Source organism: Salmo salar, chromosome 17 (genome assembly GCF_965601325.2).
Source record: "Salmo salar chromosome 17, fSalSal1, whole genome shotgun sequence".
Taxonomy (NCBI): Eukaryota; Metazoa; Chordata; class Actinopteri; order Salmoniformes; family Salmonidae; genus Salmo; species Salmo salar.
Genome location: NC_138307.1, coordinates 51,940,630 through 51,957,149, shown reverse-complemented (window position 1 = coordinate 51,957,149; position 16,520 = coordinate 51,940,630). Strand labels below are relative to the sequence as shown.

Below are 16,520 nucleotides of genomic sequence, written 5' to 3'. Positions count from 1 at the left end.
TCAGGCAGAGATTCTCAATATGGTGTGTGTGTGTGCGTGTGCGTGTGCGCGTGCGCGTGCGTGAGCGTGTGTGTGTGTGCGTGTGTGTGTGTTGATTGAGGTCTATAGGGTTGTGTCTGAGGGTGATACTCATTAGCTTACAGTACTCTCAACAGAGAGACAAGAGAGGGGTGGAGAGGGCTCACACGCACAAACACACACACACACACACTCTGCTAGCTGTCACGACAATGACCCCAAACAGCAGTTTTGAGTCGAGGCTGCTGATTGGTTTCCGTGTTGATGATGCGAAGGTCGTGAACTCTCGCACTAGAAATTAATGGACTCTGACACTCCGCGGCACTACAGGGCTCTCCATACACAGACACACCAGAGAGAGTCACCTTCGGCTGAGTGCCTAATACAGTGGCTTCAAAAGGAGAGGACAGAGAGAGAGGAGAGAGACACTAGAGAGCGAGAGAGAGAGAGAGAGAGAGCGAGAGAGGGGGCATGTTCCAGCTTTATACGCAAGCTCAAAGAGAACCACCTGGACTAGAAGTGTTGCACTAAACAAACAAAGCACACACACAGTCACACTGACGTCCAGAGGTGCTGCTGACTCAATTGTTTGTGTACGTTAGTCCTGCAGCCTGCGACAGGTGCAGATAAAACTGCTCACACAGCTTACTGTTTAAACCTCCCCCCCCCCCCACACACACACACACACACACACACACACTGGCTACAATAACACAGCACATAGCCATTCAGCCTGATACATGCTACAAACACTAACACAACATGTTCCACATATAGAGGGGAGAAGAGAGAGTGATGGATAGACATAAAGGATAAAGAAAGAGAGAGAGAGCAGTTGATCAACATAGAGGCAGAGAGAGAAATAGAGAAAAGAGAGAGAGAGGGAAGAGAGAGAGAAGAAAGAGACAGAGGAGGGAGAGAGAGAGAGTGAGATAGTGAGAGGAGGGAGAGAGAGTGAGATAGTGAGAGGAGAGAGAGAGAGAGAGAAGAGAAGAGAGAGAGAGAGAGAGAGAGAGAGAGAAGAGAGAAGAGAGAGAGTGGAGAGAGAGAGATAGAAGAGTGAGCGAGAAAAGAGAGAGAGTGGAGAGAGAAAGAGAGAGATTGAAGAGTGAGATATAGAGCAAGAGAGAGAGATAGAGAGATATTATAACCTACTCCCAGACCTCACTCTGTCGTTGTCATTTTTCACCAGTTGAGGCTCCTCAGAGGAAGGGGAGGACCATCCTCCTCAGTGAATTTCATAAAAATAAAAATAGTGAAGCATTCACGTCATCAAATAATTGATTAAAACACACTGTTTTGCAATGAAGGTCTACAGTAGCCTCAACATCACTCTCTGGGTTATCACCATGATCCTCTGGGTACATTGACTTCAATACAAAACCTAGGAGGCTCATGGTTGTTACCCCCTTACATAGACTTACACAGTAATTATGACAACTTCCGGAGGGGGCCCCCGAGCTGTGCAGCGGTCCAAGGTACTGCATCGCAGCGCTAGAAGCATCACTACAGATCCGGGTTCGATCCCAGGCTGTGTCGCAGCTGGTCGCAACCGGGAGACTCATGAGACGGCGCACAATTGGCCCAGCGTCATCCGGGTTAGGGGATGGTTTGGCTGGCTGGGATGTCCTTGTCCCATCACGCTCTAGTGACTCCTTGTGGCGGCCAGGCACATGAAGGCTGGCTTTGGTCGCCAGCTGTACGGCGTTTCCTCCGACACATTGTTGTGGCTGGCTTCTGGAAGGATTAAGCGAGCAGCATGTCAAAAAGCAGTGCAGCTTGGCGGGGTCGTGTTTCGGAGGACGAATGGCTCTCAACCTTCGCATCTCCCGAGTCCGTACGGGAGTTCCAGCGATGGGACAAGACTGTAACTACCAATTGGATAACACTTTGGGGGACGTCCTCCAACCTATCAGAGCTCTTGTAGCATGAACTGACATCTAGTATTGAAAGCATAAACTACAGCTAGCTAGCACTGCAGTGCATAATGTGGTGAGTAGTTGACTTAAAGAGAGAGGAAGACAATAGTTAAACAGTTTTGAACAAATGTATTTCTTCAAAAATGAAGGACAAGCAAAGACAGAGAGAGAGAGAGATTTCACTTTTTTTCACTTTCACTTTTTTTCACTTTCACTTTTTTTCACTTTCACTTACACTTACTTAGCTAGCAAATGCAGCTAGCTAGTTCAGCCGACTCAAACACCTGTCTCAAACAGAGGGATGCTATTTAAGCTAGTTGGCTACGATTATCCAACACAACACTGGAACTCTTCCATGTCATCAAATCAAATAAAATGATATTGGTCACATGCACATGGTTAGCAGATGTTATTGCGAGTGTAACAAAATGCTTATGCTTCTAGATCCGACAGTGCAGCAGTATCTAACAGGTAATAATGAACAATTCCACAAAAAAACCTAATTTCTAACAAATTCCACAACAAAACCTAATACACACAATCAAGTAAAGGAATGGGATCAGAATATATAAGTATAAAATATACTGCTCAAAAAAATAAAGGGAACACTTAAACAACACATCCTAGATCTGAATGAAAGAAATAATCTTATTAAATACTTTTTTCTTTACATAGTTGAATGTGCTGACAACAAAATCACACAAAAATAATCAATGGAAATCCAATTTATCAACCCATGGAGGTCTGTCTGGATTTGGAGTCACACACAAAATTAAAGTGGAAAACCACACTACAGGCTGATCCAACTTTGATGTAATGTCCTTCAAACAAGTCAAAATGAGGCTCAGTAGTGTGTGTGGCCTTCACGTGCCTGTATGACCTCCCTACAACGCCTGGGCATGCTCCTGATGAGGTGGCGGATGGTCTCCTGAGGGATCTCCTCCCAGACCTGGACTAAAGCATCCGCCAACTCCTGGACAGTCTGTGGTGCAACGTGGCGTTGGTGGATGGAGCGAGACATGATGTCCCAGATGTGCTCAATTGGATTCAGGTCTGGGGAACGGGCGGGCCAGTCCATAGCATCAATGCCTTCCTCTTGCAGGAACTGCTGACACACTCCAGCCACATGAGGTCTAGCATTGTCTTGCATTAGGAGGAACCCAGGGCCAACCGCACCAGCATATGGTCTCACAAGGGGTCTGAGGATCTCATCTCGGTACCTAATGGCAGTCAGGCTACCTCAGGCTACCTCAGACTCTGTCACGTCTGTCACGTGCTCAGTGTGAACCTGCTTTCATCTGTGAAGAGCACAGGGCGCCAGTGGCGAATTTACCAATCTTGGTGTTCTCTGGCAAATGCCAAACGTCCTGCACGGTGTTGGGCTGTAAGCACAACCCCCACCTGTGGACGTCGGGCCCTCATACCACCCTCATGGAGTCTGTTTCTGACCGTTTGAGCAGACACATGCACATTTGTGGCCTGCTGGAGGTCATTTTGCAGGGCTCTGGCAGTGCTTCTCCTGCTCCTCCTTGCACAAAGGCGGAGGTAGCGGTCCAGCTGCTGGGTTGTTGCCCTCCTACGGCCTCCTCCACGTCTCCTGATGTACTGGCCTGTCTCCTGGTAGCGCCTCCATGCTCTGGACACTACGCTGACAGACACAGCAAACCTTCTTGCCACAGCTCGCATTGATGTGCCATCCTGGATGAGCTGCACTACCTGAGCCACTTGTGTGGGTTGTAGACTCCGTCTCATGCTACCACTAGAGTGAAAGCACCGCCAGCATTCAAAAGTGACCAAAACATCAGCCAGGAAGCATAGGAACGGAGAAGTGGTCTGTGGTCCCCACCTGCAGAACCACTCCTTTATTGGGGGTGTCTTGCTAATTGCCTATAATTTCCACCTGTTGTCTATTCCATTTGCACAACAGCATGTGAAATTTATTGTCGATCAGTTTTGCTTCCAAAGTAGACAGTTGGATTTCACAGAAGTGTGATTGACTTGGAGTTACATTGTGTTGTTTAAGTGTTCCCTTTATTTTTTTTGAGCAGTGTATATGGATGAGCAGTGACAGAGTGGATAAGATGCAATAGTAAATGATACAGTATATCGTTTATAGTACATATGAGATGAGTAATGCGAGATATGTAAACATTCTTAAAGTGGCATTATTAAAGTGACTAGTGATCCATTTATTAAAGTAGCCAATGATATCAAGTCTGTAGGTAGGCAGCCGCCTCTCTGTGCTAGTGGTGGCTGTTTAACAATCTGATGGCCTTGAGATAGAAGCTGTTTTTCAATCTCTCTGTCCCAGCTTTGATGCACCTGAACTGATCTCACCTTCTGGATGAAAAAGGGGGGAACAGGTAGTGGCTCGGATGGTTATTGTCCTTGATGATCTTTTTTGCCTTCCTGTGACATCGGAGGGCAGGTAGTTTGCCCCCGGTTATACGCTGTGCAGACCGCACAACCCTATGGAGAGCCCTGCGGTTCTGGGCGGTGCAGTTGCCGTACCAGGCTGCGATACAGTCTGACAGGATGCTCTCAATTGTGCACATGTAAAAGTTTGTGAGCATTTTAACCTGTTGGGTCTAGGGGGCAGCATTTGCACGTCTGGATAATAAAAATGTACCCGATTTAATCTGGTTACTAATCCTACCCAGTAACTAGAATATGCATATACTTATTATATATGGATAGAAAACACTCTAAAGTTTCCAAAACTGTTTGAATGGTGTCTGTGAGTATAACAGAACTCATTTGGCAGGCAAAACCCTGAGACATTTTCTGACAGGAAGTGGATACCTGATGTGTTGTATTGACTTTAAACCTATCCCATTGAAAAACACAGGGGTTTAGGAATATTTTGGCACTTCCTATTGCTTCCACTAGATGTCACCAGCCTTTACAAAGTGTTTTGAGTCTTCTGGAGGGAGATCTGACCGAACAAGAGCCATGGAACGGTGATGTCCCATTAGACACCTGGCGCGCTACTTCATGTTGGGTACCCTCGTTCCAATACGTTATAAAAGACTATGCATTCGTCCACCTTGAATATTATTCATGTTCTGGTTAAAAAAGGCCCTAATGATTTATGCTATACAACGTTTGACATGTTTGAACGAACGGAAATATATTTTTTCCCCTCGTTCATGACGAGAAGTCCGGCTGGCTTACATCATGTGCTAACGAGACGGAGATTTTTGGACATAAATGATGAGCTTTTTTGAACAAAACTACATTCGTTATGGACCTGTGATACCTGGAAGTGACATCTGATGAAGAGAATCAAAGGTAATGGATTATTTACATAGTATTTTCGATTTTAGATCTCCCCAACATGACGTCTAGTCTGTATCGCAACGCGTATTTTTCTGGGCACAGTGCTCAGATTATTGCAAAGTGTGATTTCCCAGTAAGGTTATTTTTAAATCTGGCAAGTTGATTGCGTTCAAAAGATGTAAATCTATAATTCTTTAAATGACAATATAATATTTTACCAATGTTTTCTAATTTTAATTATTTAATTTGTGACGCTGACTTGACTGCCGGTTATTGGAGGGAAACGATTTCCTCAACATCAATGCCATAGTAAAACGCTGTTTTTGGATATAAATATCAACTTGATAGAACTAAAAATGCATGCATTGTCTAACATAATGTCCTAGGAGTGTCATCTGATGGAGATTGTAAAAGGTTAGTGTATCATTTTAGCTGGTTTTATGGTTTTGGTGACCCTGTCTTTGACTTGACAAAACATTACACACAACTCTTGTAAATGTACTGTCCTAACATACTCTAAATTTATGCTTTCGCCGTAAAACCTTTTTGAAATCGTAAAACGTGGTTAGATTAAGGAGATGTTTATCTTTCAAATGGTGTAACATAGTTGTATTTTTGAAAAATTTGAATTTTGACATTTATTTGGATTCAAATTTGCCGCTCTTGAAATGCACCTGCTGTTGATGGAGTGCACCACGGGTGGCACGCTAGCGTCCCACCTAGCCCCAAGAGGTTAAGTGACAAGCCACATTTTTTCAGCCTCCTGAGGTTGAAGAGGCGCTGTTGTGCCTTTTCACCACACTGTCTGTGTTCGTGGACCATTTCAGTTTGTCGGTGATATGGACACCGAGAAACTTAGAACTTTCCACCTTCTCCACTACCGTCCCATCGATGTGGTTAGGGGGGTGCTCCCTCTGCTGTTTCCTGAAGTCCACAATCACCTCTTTTGTTTTGCTGACATTGAGTGAGAGGTTATTTTCCTGACACCACACTCTGAGGGCTCTCACCTCCTCCCTGTAGGCTGTCTCGTTGTTGTTGGTAATCAAGCCTACCACTGTAGTGTCATCTGCAAACTTGATGATTGAGTTGGAGGCGTGCATGGCCACGCAGGCGTGGGTGAACAGGGAGTACAGGAGAGGGCTGAGAACCCACCCTTGTGGGGCCCCCAGTGTTAAGGATCAGCCGAGTGGAGATGTTGTTTCCTACCTTCACCACCTGGGGGCGGCCCATCAAAGTCCAGGACCCAGTTGCACAGGGCGGGGTCGAGATCCAGGGTCCCAAGCTTAATGAGGAGTTTGGAGGGTACAATGATATTGAATGTTGAGCTGTAGTCAATGAACAGCATTCTTACATAGGTATTCCTCTCATCCAGATGGGATAGGGCAGTGTGCAGTGTGATGGCGATTGTATTGTCTGTGGACCTATTGGGGCTGTAAGCAAATTGCAGTGGGTCTAGGGTAACAGGTAGGGTGGAGGTGACATGATCCTTGACTAGTCTCTCAAAGCACTTCATGATGACAGAAGTGAGTGCTACGGGGCGATAGTCATTTAGTTCAGTTACCTTCGCTTTCTTGGGAACAGGAACAATGGTGGCCATCTTGAAGCATGTGGGGACAGCAGACTGGGATATGGATTGGATGAATATGTCCGTAAACACACCAGCCAGCGGGTCTGCGCATGCTCTGAGGATGCGGCTAGGGATGCCGTCTGGGCCGGCAGCCTTGAGAGGGTTAACACATTTAAATGTTTTACTCACGTCGGCCACGGAGAAGGTGAGCCCACAGTCTTTGGTAGCAGGCCATGTCGGTGGCACTGTATTGTCCTCAAACTGTGCAAAGAAGTTGTTTAATTTGTCTGGAAGCAAGACGTTGATGTCCGCGACGGGGCTGGTTTTCTTTTTGTAATCCGTGATTGTCTGTAGACCCTGCCACATACGTCTCGTGTTTGAGCCATTTAATTGCATCTCCACTTAGTCTCTATACTGACGCTTTGCTTGTTTGATTGCCTTACAGAGGGAATAACTACACTGTTTGTATTCGGCCATGTTTCCAGTCACCTTGTCATGATTAAATGCGGTGGTACATGCTTTCAGTTTTGCGAAAATGCTGCCATCAATCCACGGTTTCTGGTTAGGGAAGGTTTTAATAGTCACAGTGGGTACAACATCTCCTATACACTTCCTTATAAACTCGCTCACAGAGTCAGCGGATACGTCAATGTTATTGTCTGAGGCTACCCAGAACATATCCCAGTCCACGTGATCAAAGCAATCTTGAAGTGTGGAATCCGATTGGTCAGACCAGCATTGGATAGACCTAAGCATGGGCGCTTCCTGTTTTAGTTTCTGCCTATAGGAGGGGAGCAACAAGATGATGTCATGGTCAGATTTGCCAAAAGGAGGGTGGTGGAGGGCCTTATATGCATCACAGAAGTTAGAGTAGCAGTGGTCGAGTGTGTTACTCGCTCGTGTACTGCAATCGATATGCTGATAGCATTTAGGTAGCCTTGTTCTCAGATTAGCTTTGTTAAAATCCCCAGCTATAATAAATGCAGCCTCAGGATATATGGTTTCCAGTTTGCATAAAGTCCAGTGAAGTTCCTTGATGGCCGTCTTGGTATCCGCTTATAGGGGGATATACACGGCTGTGACGATAACCGAGGAGAGTTCTCTTGGGAGATAATACGGTTGGCATTTGATTGTGAGGAATTCTAGGTCAGGTGAACAAAAGGACTTGAGTTCTTGTATGTTGTTACAATTACACCATGAGTCGTTAATCATGAAACATCTTCTTACCAGAGAGATGTTTGTTCCTGTCAGGCGCGATACATTGCAAATGCCGTTGGCTGTACGGACTCCAACAGCATGCCCACAGTTATCCATGTCTCCGTGAAATAGAGTATGTTATAATCCCGGATATCTCTTTGGAAAGCAACTCTTGCCCTAATTTCGTCAACTTTGGGACTGGACATTAGCGAGTAATATACTCGGAAGCGGTGGGTGGTGTGCGCGCATCCAAAGCCTCACTAGAAGAACGCTCGGCACCCTCTCCTTCAACGGCGCTGTTTTGAGTTGGCCTCTGGAATCAGTTCAAATGCCCTGGGAGGTGTAGACAAAGGATCTGCATTTGGAAAGTCGTATTCCTGGTCGTAGTGCTGGTTGTGCTGGTAAGCTGATGTTTCTCTGATATCCAGTTGTTCTTCCCAGCTGTATGTAATAACACTTAAGGTTTTCTGGGCTGACAATGTAAGAAATAATACATAAAAAAACTAAATACTGCACAGTTTCCTAAGGACTTGAAGCGAAGCTGCTATCGCTATCTTACTTCTCGGGTCATGGTACGCTTTTGGTTTTACTAATTTATTGCCACGAAGCCCGCTGGTGTAACTGCTTACTGACTGTACACTAACTTTACTGCATGATTGTAGCGTGTTTACTAACGTGTTGGTTCTATTAGCTATGCTGACTATGAGATTACTTTAGCTAATATGGTGACAACGATGTAGGCTGTGTGTAACATGTTCGCTTGGCAAGGTTTTTCACCTGGTCACATACAGCTGATGTGTTGTGCATTGAATACAGCTGATGTGTTGTGCATTGAAGTCCACAAGCGAAGGGAAAAGGTGAGAGGAATAGAGCGCATAGATGCGAGAAGGAATACAACGTGGCTGCTATGAAAACTAACTGTGTTTATGCGTGATCAGGGGTGTATTCATTCTTCCAATTCTGTTGAAAAACTTTTCTTAAACAGAAGCAAACGGAACAAAACAGGGATAAACATAACTGATTTTGTTCAATAGAAACTATCATTTGCAACTTGTTGGACTAATGAATATACTCTAGATCAGCTCACTGCAGGCGGTATTGCGTGTGTCGCTGTCTGTCACCTCAAATTTTTCTCTCGACCTGTGTCAATCAATCAAATGTATATATAAAGCCCTTTTTACATCAGCCAATGTCACAATGTGCTATACAGAAACCCAGCCTAAAACCCCAAACAGCAAGCAATGCAGTTGTAGAAGCACGGTGGCTAGGAAAAACTCCCTAGAAAGGCAAGAACCTAGGAAGAAACATAGATAGGAACCAGGCTCTGAGGGGTGACCAGTCCTCTTCTGGCTGTGCCGGGTGGAGATTACAACAGTACATGGCCAAGATGTTCAAACGTTCATAGATGACCAGTAGGGTCAAATAATAATAATAATCTCAATGGTTGAAGAGGGTGCAACAGGTCAGCACTTAAGGAGTAAATGTGTGCACCTATGTCGTAAACTTTCATTCATAGACTAGGTTGTAGCAACCTCATGATTGGAGTATGAATGACAGTCATCCAAAATGCTTTAGTAGAAATAAGGCCATGCTCATGAAAAAAAAATATTGTCCTCCCTCATCTTAAACAGCACCGACCGCCACTGTTCTTCATCACATGTATAAGTGGACCTTCAGGACACAGGGCTGGCGAGCTGTGATGGAGTCAGACACTGGATAACCTCCAAATGTTGTCTGTAACCAAAATATCAGCTGTGTCGACACACACCGATACACACATTGTCACTGATACACACACACCATTCTACAAGCCCACACTGCACAGACTGTGTGAACACACACTGTCACACACTGTTTCACACGCAGTTATACACACCAACAAACACTGTTCTACAAGCCCAAACTGCACAGACTGTGTACACACATTGTCACACACACTTCTCTCCAGACTCATCCATGCAGGACCAGCCAGGAGGCTCTACTGTACTCTGCATATCATTTCATGTCATTTGCACAGAGCTCTGAGCACAGAGCGGGTGTGCTGTATAGAACAAACCATTCTCCTTAGAGAGTAAAGATATCCATGCTCAATGGCTTGTGAACTTAATATTAAGTAGCCTGTCTAGGGATGATTATAGGGCATTAACTATTCTGCCACATTACCCATACTCCACTGCTTAACCACTATTCCTGGCCTACACTACCCTCCCTTCACCACTGTACTGTGCCAATACCCATCCTCCTGTGCTCCAGCGCCATTGTATCTTGCCTGTGCATTTCTTGGGGCTTCCTGGGCGTTTGCCATGCATCCCCAGCTTGCAGCCGAAGTTCTCCTCCCAGAACTCAGCGAACCACACGTTCCTCCTGTTGTTGGACAGAGAGCGGCTCCGGAAGTAACGGTCAAACGCTGTGGGGAAGAGGATGAGGAAGGAAGAGAGGAAGGGGGAGAAGATGGAGGAGAGGTAGGAGAAGAGGAGAGGAGAGGAGAGGAGAGGAGAGGAGAGGAGAGGAGAGGAGAGGAGAGGAGAGGAGAGGAGAGGAGAGGAGAGGAGAGGAGAGGAGAGGAAAGGAAAGGAAAGGAGAGGAAAGGAGAGGAAAGGAGAGGTCAGTGAGTGACATAACACGTAAAAACAGACATGTAAACATCTGGTATGATGTGATGTCAACCTTGTTGAGGGTATACTTTGTCTTTAACTCTTTACCCTCAAAAGACTATCATCTAAAATGGTTTCTGTCTGTACCGTCCACGGAGGCTCGTTTGGGCAGGATGGTAACGGCTCCCTCAGCCACCCGCTCCTGGCCAATCACAGGAGAGATCTTGGAGCCCCAGCTGTCTGACCCCACCCACAGGAAGTGACCAGTCTGGTTGTTGTGCTTGGCCGCGTCCAGGATACGCCTGAGAGAGAGATAGAAGGAGGGAGAACGGGGGTAGGGAGAGGGGGAAGAGAAAGAGGAGGGGGAGATAAAGGAAGAGAGAGAGAAGGAGTCAGGACTGGAGTCACAACCGACACTTGGTATACCTGGGTAAAAAGGTACAGGGGTGTGTGTGTGTAGTGGTGTAGGGATAGGCTATAGCGGTGTAGTTGTGTGTTTTTTGGGGGGGGCTGTACAACATACCGTATGTCGTCCTCGTTGGCGAACATAATGACAGCCCTGGCGTTGGACGTCTCCAGCAGACGTTTGATGATCTTATCAAACTCCCCTGGCTTGGGTTCACGCGGGATCTTCAGAGACTGGGCTATACACACCCCACCTAGAGGGAGAGAGGGGAGGGAGAGAGAGAGAAAGAAAGAGAAAAAGAAGGGGAATGTTTTAGTATCTGAATCACCCTCATCAATATGAGAACATCGTAAAATAGCATTGTGACTCCCACTGCTGTGATAGAGAAAGACTGATCCTGAAGTGGCAGCCTGTTGCCTTCCTGCCAGCACACAGAGCCAGGATTTAAACAAACACCATGACAGGACATATTGGAGCGGACACACACACACACAGCCATGTTTCATATTTAATGTGGCTGTTAATAACTCACAGTGTAGTGTCGTATAATTAGCCTTGAAACGTGATACGGGGGAGTGTGTGTGAGTGTGTTGGAGTCTCCTCAGCCAGTCTCATTAAGTTCCAGGCCATTAAATGAACATCTGTGGTGTCTGTATTACTGTACTTAATCAGAGCAGCGTTCTCTCCACTCAAACACACACACACACACACACACACACACAATGCCATAGAAAAATACTAATTCGCAGCAAATGAATGCCCTCTCTACAATAATGCTTGGTCTGTTGCTTGTCACTGCAGTTGGTCTCAGAATAGGGCTACTCAATGTGTTGTACTGGGGATTGTTAGGTCATTAATAACTGTCCTATAGAGGAGAAGGGTTCCCAAAATACAGACAAAGCATCTGCCTCATCACTACGCTATTAAAGTTGTATCTTCCAGGTCAATCTATTTGACAGACGAATTCCAACAAATTCAAAATGTATTTTGAAAGAGAACATTATTCATTTCCTGTCCTGTGAGTCATTTGGCTGTTTGTCTCTTCCTTCAAACCCATCTTTCAACTCATCTCTCATGTGAACTAACCATAGTCATTACACTCGGAATAAACTCAGCCTCTATCCCAATTCAATTACCATTCATTTCATAGTGGTTTCTCTCATTTACGCTCGCAAAGCCTGGTTCCGATTTCCAAGAACTGAAAAATTGCTCTTTCATGTGGTGAAAAACTGATTACCAAAGAAAAACAAATTATTATGCACCCAGAGTTAACTTTCAAACAATTATTTTTTTAATGGATGGTACTTGTTATCGTCAACATGTAGGGACCAGTGTGAGTATGTTTTCTATGAACACACAAACACCATCGCTTACAGAGAACCCAGCATAGTACAACACCTCAGAGAGAAAGAGACACAGACAGACAGACAGACAGACAGACAGACAGACAGACAGACAGACAGACAGACAGACAGACAGACAGACAGACAGACAGACAGACAGACAGACAGACAGACAGACAGACAGACAGACAGACAGACAGACAGACAGACAGACAGACAGACAGACAGACAGACAGACAGACAGACAGACAGACAGACAGACAGACAGACAGACAGACAGACAGACAGACAGACAGAGAGAGAGAGGGAGAGAGAGAGACAGACAGCGACCAAGAGCGAGAGATGCCTGTGGATGACTGAGAGTATTGTAGTGCACCCTGTTGGTGACACCAGCTCCACTACAGCAGCCTAGCGGTCAGTACACCTGCCCGACAGACACACAGCTCCAAGTGAAAACCACTAACATGCTACTGAGTAAAACAATTCAGGAATATGTTTCACAGTGGGAGTTTGTGTACATACAGAGACTGAGTAGACTCTGGGTAGAAGTTGAGGCAGTAAACACACATATCTAGCATCATATCACCCCAGTGGACGATGTAGTGGGAGATACATTAATTAATTGAAACATACTCTGTAGGCTTGCTATTCCAACAGTGGCCTCCTTCTCTGGATTTCATTTTTAATCATATGATTATCAGTGCTTTATGAAACGTGACGAGTCAAAGTCTGACCATCTGACCTCCCGTGATCAGGAAGACATATACAGATGAAGTCGAAAGTTTACACACACCTTACCAAATACATTTAAACTCAGTTTTTCAAAATTCCTGACATTTAATCCAAGTAAAAATTCCCTGACTTAGGTCAGTTAGGGTCACCACTTTATTTTAAGAATGTGGAATGTCAGAATAATAGTATAGAGAATGATTGATTTCAGCTTTTATTTCTTTCATCACATTCCCAGTGGGTCAGAAGTTTACATACACTCATTTAGCATTTGGTAGCATTGCCTTTAAATTGTTTAACTTGGGTCAAACATTTCGGGTAGCCTTCCACAAGCTTCCCACAATAAGTTGGGAGAATTTTGGTCCAGTCCTCCTGACAGAGCTGGTGTAGCTGAGTCAGGTTTGTAGGCCTCCTTGCTTGCACACGCTTTTTTAGTTCTGCCCACAAATTTTCTATAGGGTTGAGGTCAGAGCTTTGTGATGGCCACTCCAATACCTTGACTTTGTTGTCCTTAAGCCATTTTTCCACAACTTTGGAAGTATGCTTGTGGTCATTGTCCATTTGGAAGACCCATTTGCGACCAAGCTTTAACTTCCTGACTGATGTCTTGAGATGTTGCTTCAATATATCCACATCATTTTCACTCCTCATGATGACGTCTATTTTGTGAAGTGCACCAGTCTCTCCTGCAGCAAAGCACCCCCACAACATGATGCTGCCACCCCCGTGCTTCACAGTTGGGATGGGGTTCTTCGGCTTGCAAGCCTCTCCCTTTTTCCTCCAAACATAATGATGGTCATTATGGCCAAACAGTTCTATTTTTACTTCATCAGACCAGAGGACATTTCTCCAAAAAGTATGATCTTTCTCCCCATGTGCAGTTGCGGTTTTGGAGCAGTGCTTCTTCCTTGCTTAGCGGCCTTTCAGGTTATGTCGATATAGGCCTCGTTTGACTGTGGATATAGATACTTTTGTACCTGTTTCCTCCAGCATCTTCACAAGGTCCTTTGCTGTTGTTCTGGGATTGACTTGCACCAAAGTACGTTCATCTTTAGGAGACAGAACCCGTCTACTCCCTGAGCGGTATGACGGCTGCATGATCCACGGTGTTTATACTTGTGTACTATTGTTTGTACAGATGAACATGGTACCTTCAGGCGTTTGGAAATTGCTCCCAAGGATGAACCAGACTTGTGGAGGTCTACACTTTATTTTCTGAGGTCTTGGCTGATTTCTTTTGATTTTCTCATGATGTCAAGCAAAGAGGCACTGAGTTTGAAGGTAGGCCTTGAAATACATCCACAGGTACACCTCCAATTGACTCAAATGATATCAATTTGCCTATCAGAAGCTTCTAAAGCATGACATAATTTTCTGGAATTTTCCAAACTGTTAAAAGCCACCGTCAACTTAGTGTATGTAAACTTCTGACCCACTAGAATTGTGATACAGTGAATTAATTATAAGTGAAATAATCTGTCTGTAAGGAATTGTTGGAAAGATTACTTGTTTCATGCACAAAGTAGATGTCCTAACCGTTTTAATGACTCCAACATAAGTGTATGTAAACTTCCGACTTCAGCTGTAGCTGGGGCCTTTATCAAGGTGTTTAACGTGCTTCTATTCCATGATAATTACATCCAGCCTGTTTCCCAACGTTGGACCACATTATCTCTTCCCAGGATAATGAACTCTCTCTCCCAATGAGTGGTTTCCCCATTCCATTACCCCACTAACATACTGAATTATGAATGCTGATGAGATCGCTGTTCTCTCCGTTCCTTCTTGTCTTTCATCTCCCCCTGCTCTCTCTCTTCCATCATTTCTGTCTTTTCCCCATTATTAAAACCCACTCTTGCAGCAGTAGTTGACCCGTGTGTGTGTGTGGTGTGTGGTGTGTGGTGCGTGTGCGTGTGCGTGTGCGGTGCGTGTTTGTGTGTGTGTGTGTGTGTGTGTGTGTGTGTGTGTGTGTGCGTGTGTGTGTGCGCGTGTGTGCGTGCCTCTCACTCTATTTCTGGTCTGTGTGGTACACAGGCAGAATAATCTGGTTTCAGAGAGAAACTGTTCATCTCCAAAAAAAAAAAAGCATAATTCAACCGGCGAATCACAACTCAGCCTTGTTTGACTTATTGAACAGTTTTATAAAAGTCAATTTCACAGTGGTAAACTGTTCTATTCTCTGTTATCTCACCTACCAATGTAATCATGTTAAGTATAAAACATTTTGTTCAGACAGAGAGAATATAATTATTTTAAACCCTTCTGAAGGATTCACCTCTATGTGTGTGCACAATAGCGTACATGCTAGTCTGTGTGTGTGTGTGTGTGTGTGTGTGTGTGTGTGTGTGTGTGTGTGTGTGTGTGTGTGTGTGTGTGTGTGTGTGTGTCCGTGCGTGCGTGCGTGTTTGTTCTTCCTGCTGTAACATCACAAGGAGTGCTCCTTCCTGCTGGGAGGCCTGACTTCAAACAGTTCCTCCCCTATCACCTGACGGGGGGGTTCCCTCCTGCTAAGTAGAATGGCTAATAAAGTTAGCTTCAAAGCGCTAGCTGTCGAGGTGACCAGGCATTTCGTAGCGGTGGCAGTGTCTGTGTGGTGCGAGCGTGTGCGTGTGCGCGTGTGGAGGATAGAGGCAGGAGCCGTGCTGCTGATAAATCTTTCATTACGAGACATCGGTCTACAAAACCCAAGCACTTCTCATTTATCTCTCAGCCTGAATGTGGGACACCTCCACAATCACACTGACACACACCTCCAAACACACACACACACACACACACACACACACACACACACACACACACACACACACACACACACACACACACACACACGATGGATCTGTGCCACTGCAAGCTCTCTCAGACCTCCTCAGTATGGCTAAGCTTCCCACCACATCTACCGACACACACACACACACACACACACACACACAAACACACATGCTGCAGTCACAGATTTACAAAGAACACGTTCAGAGAAGCACGCACCTGAATAAGTCCACCCACACACACTCAATTAGGAAAGCTGTCTATGCAGCCCACTCATCTTCAGCTGACATATAGCCAAGGATAATAAAACATGTTATTTTGCCAGACATCTAACAGCATCTAAGAGCATCCAACATCACACACACACACACACACATCTCACACACACATCAAACAAAGATCACACACACACATGCATCAGGCTTTCAATTAACATGCAACGTCTGCAGCAGACAGACAGACGGACAGCATCATGTACTTGATGAGGTATCAAACCATGTAAACCATGTAGGCTATTCATATATCCAGGCCTAAGGTTGATACATGCATCTGGTCACCTTCCCCAAATTTCCCAGGTTTTCCAGAGATCCTGGTTGGAGGACTCTGGATTTCCTCTTTATTCTCTCCCGAGTCCAGGAATCTTCTAACCAGAACTTCTGGAGATCCAGGGAATTTGTGGAAAGTTACCGGAATTTTGCA

General features: G+C 45.2%; 1 protein-coding gene across 1 annotated transcript in view; it reads right to left on the bottom strand.

Moving 5' to 3' along the window:
- The window catches only part of LOC106576124 (metabotropic glutamate receptor 8), a 392,665-nt gene that overhangs the window by 56,419 nt on the left and 319,726 nt on the right, over window positions 1–16,520 (bottom strand). Inside the window, exons 4-6 of the mRNA XM_045699730.2 lie at window positions 11,098–11,233; window positions 10,722–10,876; window positions 10,250–10,387 (exon numbers count right to left, since the gene is read on the bottom strand). Of these exons, the coding sequence (XP_045555686.1) occupies window positions 10,250–10,387; window positions 10,722–10,876; window positions 11,098–11,233 (429 nt within the window). The remainder of the gene's footprint in view (window positions 1–10,249; window positions 10,388–10,721; window positions 10,877–11,097; window positions 11,234–16,520) is intronic.